Source organism: Triticum dicoccoides, chromosome 2A (assembly GCF_002162155.2).
Source record: "Triticum dicoccoides isolate Atlit2015 ecotype Zavitan chromosome 2A, WEW_v2.0, whole genome shotgun sequence".
Classification (NCBI taxonomy): Eukaryota; Viridiplantae; Streptophyta; class Magnoliopsida; order Poales; family Poaceae; genus Triticum; species Triticum dicoccoides.
This window is the reverse complement of record NC_041382.1, coordinates 738,726,369-738,730,223: the sequence shown is the minus strand read 5'-3', so window position 1 is coordinate 738,730,223 and position 3,855 is coordinate 738,726,369. Positions and strand designations below refer to the sequence as shown.

Here is a 3,855-nt window from a genome sequence, read left to right as displayed (position 1 = left end):
GCCCGTGCGTTGCAACGGGGCCACATTAACTTTAAGAGTTCAATATTAATTATGTTAATAATACATTTAATATTCTTATACATATCAAGTGACACTGGCGACCTTTTTTGTCAATTTAGCAACGGGCTCTTTATACATATCAGACAACTCGCTACTATTTAAACTACAACTATGGCTACCAATATTTTTTTGTCAATTTAGCTCGGCAATAGTGCCTGGCTTAATAGACTGCTTTGCATTCACCCCCTCAGAAGACAGAGAGAACCAACTCAACATGTCAGAAGATTAACAGAAATTTCATTTGTATGGCATGAACATATAGCAGGAGCACCAACACATAGATCAGCAGAGAGCAGAGCACAGCATGCACACACTCAGGCCATCTATATCATACACACACAGCAACGCACACACGCATCACGCTGGCATACACATACAGAAAAGCAGGCACACACGCATCATGCGCATTGGCCGGTGCGACGCACGCAGAGCAAGTACGTACGCACGGAGAACAAGCTAGCAAGCACGCACGCGTCCAACCCCGCCGCTGCATGCGCTGGCAGAAGGTGAGGCAGCAAGGGAGACTGCACATTGAAGCTGTCCATGCAAGGCTGGAGGTGCTGGGCCGGCGACGGCGGTGTCGGGACGGCGCTTGATTCGTTCCCGGTGGCGTGGAGCTTGGGACGGCAACGCGGCGATAGCTAGTGCTCGAGGATGGGGGTTTGGGGCGGGGGCAGTCGACCCGATGGCTGGCGAAGTTAACGGGCTCGGGCGGTTGGAAATTCGGCGGGTGGCGGCGGCACAGCGCGAGGATGGGACAGGCGGAAAACCTAGCGGGCGTTCAACTACCAATACCCACGCCTTTTTTTAGGGGAATTGCTTGTGAAAATAACGTGCGATGACGACTTAGCGAGCGGATCCCCTTAAAAAAGACATAGCGAGCAGATTCCCTTAAAACTGGTAGGAATGAATACGATTGATGACGTTAATAAATAGTGGTGAATGTTGGCCTAATTTACTATCATCATGCATGGAAACGAATCATCAAGAAAAAGAATACTTCCTATTACTACACTCATAGGAAGCTTCCTAATCTCTGCTACCAAACAGTTTCTGTCCAAACAAGGAAGGAAAGTTATGGACGTGATTCAGAAGGAAACAAATGTTATGAAGATTAATTAATTTAGATTTGATCTTTAGAGATTGATTGTGATTGATTCTTTTACATAAAGACATTACTAAATAATTTGCGTCAGTATGAAAAGTTCTGATCCGTTCAGTTTTTTTCGTTGTGTGAGAGGGTGAAGTGAAAATAAACCGATGAAGTGGGGGAGGCGACGAAAAAAATTTACGACGGTTAACCTACAAAAAAAAACCGGACGAAAGTGATGGGATGAAAAAAACCCTGAAAGCGAGACTACCAACTACTCCATTAGGAATAGAGATTGATAAGCTCAAGAACCATGGTATAGACACCGGGTTGTGGATTCATGCACCCTCATTTCGTGAATTACTTATATGTGAGAGTGAAGGTTGGCTTTCCATTTTTTCCGATAAAACAAGCGCCTTGGGCTCCCGATTTCGTTAGTGAAACTGTCCCTAAGATCTAGCAAAAAACGAAGTGCCAAATAATCACAAGCTGCAAATTCTTTGGCGTCGCAAATTTGCGCCCAACCAAGTATATTCTTCGTGCAGTTCAAAAAGAAGTGTAACTCTTCGTGCAAAGATTTTTTAGCCTATCGAGCTCAGAGTTTTGGCTACCGAATCCCAAGAAAATAACCGGGGAGGAGGGGGGTGACATGGTTACTGTGGTTACCAAAAATTACCGACCGGATACCGTTCAAAATTTTCAAATGAATTTTGAATTCAAATATATTTGACCTATGTATAGATATGTATTATACTCAGATTAATCGGGAAGTAGTGTTGAAGGTTTAGTGAGGAGGGGCATATGTGCCAGTAGACCATTGTTGGTTTTGTGTTATGCGAGAATTTCCGCGGTTAACTATACCTGCACCGTTCAAATTCAAAGTTTCCAAAAAAAAGAATCCAAAAAAAGGTCGGTACGTACATTTCTCGTGGGATAGCAAGAAACGTGGTTACTGCACGGTTACCGAATTTCTCATGCGGTAATCAAAGCGCTGATCGAGCTAGCCATGGCCATTCAAAACTAGCAAAGAGAAACTCTATTAAGACATCAAGGATATTGGATTTCTGATTCAATTGCATATTCAGGATTACTTTCCAAATTTTGCTATTGAGTTGATTAGCTAGCAATCTTCTGAAATTTACTTTCTATTATTCTCCAAAGTACGATACCCAGTATTTATACGTTAAATATTCCCAATACTACTACCTATTATTGGATCAATTTTAATTGACATTAATCATTTGCATTTGTGTCGATCTTTTTTGTAAAGCCAAAGATATGGAATTCTTTGCGGGGATCAAAAGATCTGGACTTGATCCATCTGTGCATGCGTTCATATGGGATGGGGTAATAACAAGGCCATAAATAGCAAGATTTAACTGCATCCACACATAATGCACTGCTGTTGCTCCTCCTGCCTTGTCTTTCGATCGCTTGAGTCAAGGATCTGAGAAGCTAGCAAACACGCCACCTTGTTCTTCTCAAGAACAAATCAGTTACCCTTTGCCTATATATATTCACCTCGCCATCTCCATCAGCTGAACCATCTCTCCCCAGTTCAGTAGAAGAAGGAACATACGTAATATTCATCTTTCTGGTGGTCGCCATGGGGAGATTAATATTCATCTTTCTGCTATCCGTTTCCCTGTTTGAAGGTTAGATTTCTCCACTTTATCTTGCGCATTCCAGTTTGTGTAGTTCCGATTCCGAGAAGGTTCTTGGGGTTTATGCGGCGGATCCGTAATCTGTTTTCCCATTTGACGTTCATGTATGTAGGGTGGATGGTCCAGTCGGTTCCCTACGATCATACGGCGAGCCTCGAGGCAAGTACTAGCTTTCCTCTGCCCAAATGGATATGGATATTGGATTGGATATGTTACTCCAAAGAAAGATATTGGATTTGTTTTCCTTCTTTTAAGTCATTTCGTTTGGCAAGACAAAAGACAAAATAAATCAGGGGTTGCCTACCAGCTGAGAAATGTGATTTCATAGACAAAACGATAATTTGCTGATATTTTTTACAACGGAAATGTAGAGCATGCCTTGCAGAATATACCAGCCTCGAAATGTGTCATTTTTACCTACAAGCAAATTAAATGGATGAAAATGATTGACGCGGTGACGGTAAACATTTGTAGTAGCATGGAAGTACATTGTATTAAAACCCTATAGGTGACAGACGTTCTGGACGAACTTGCATAGGTCGTATGTACTGGAGTACGTGTACTTGAATCTATAGACTTGTTTGTAGAAATGGACGGAAGTCGTAAACCAAGGAAACACCATACCAGATCTTGAGCCATATTTTCTTTCTAATACTGAATTATTACCATAATAGTTCACTGTGATATCCGTTCATGATATTACCTAATAGAGTAGAAGATATGACCAAATCTCTTTTTTCTTCATTTTCTGCGGAATGTTTATTTTGAGCGAGTAGCACCATATAGAGTAGATGGAATATGGAACTCTTCGTGGCATGCGGAACACATGGGAAAATTGTTATTTATTGCCGGATGATACTCTTTCCAAAAATTATTTAGGCCGTCACAATAAGTTCAAGCCCGTCTTGAACATGCATGATCTTCGTGCATCAACAAAGCTGAAACTAGTGATTTCCAAAACTGATGAAAAGATCATATCAAGTAAATGCTGAATTGCATCAACATTCCCCTACAAGATCTTGAAAGGAAATACTGAATCCC

The 3,855-nt window shown here is 41.7% G+C and overlaps 1 protein-coding gene across 1 annotated transcript in view; it reads left to right on the top strand.

Annotated features, from left to right (window-relative positions):
• Positions 1 to 2,700: 2,700 nt before the first annotated feature.
• LOC119352178 (endo-1,4-beta-xylanase 5-like) overlaps positions 2,701 to 3,855 on the top strand; it is a 3,488-nt gene continuing 2,333 nt past the window's right edge. Inside the window, exons 1-2 of the mRNA XM_037618891.1 lie at positions 2,701 to 2,805; positions 2,927 to 2,973. Of these exons, the coding sequence (XP_037474788.1) occupies positions 2,757 to 2,805; positions 2,927 to 2,973 (96 nt within the window). The 5' untranslated portion in view covers positions 2,701 to 2,756. The remainder of the gene's footprint in view (positions 2,806 to 2,926; positions 2,974 to 3,855) is intronic.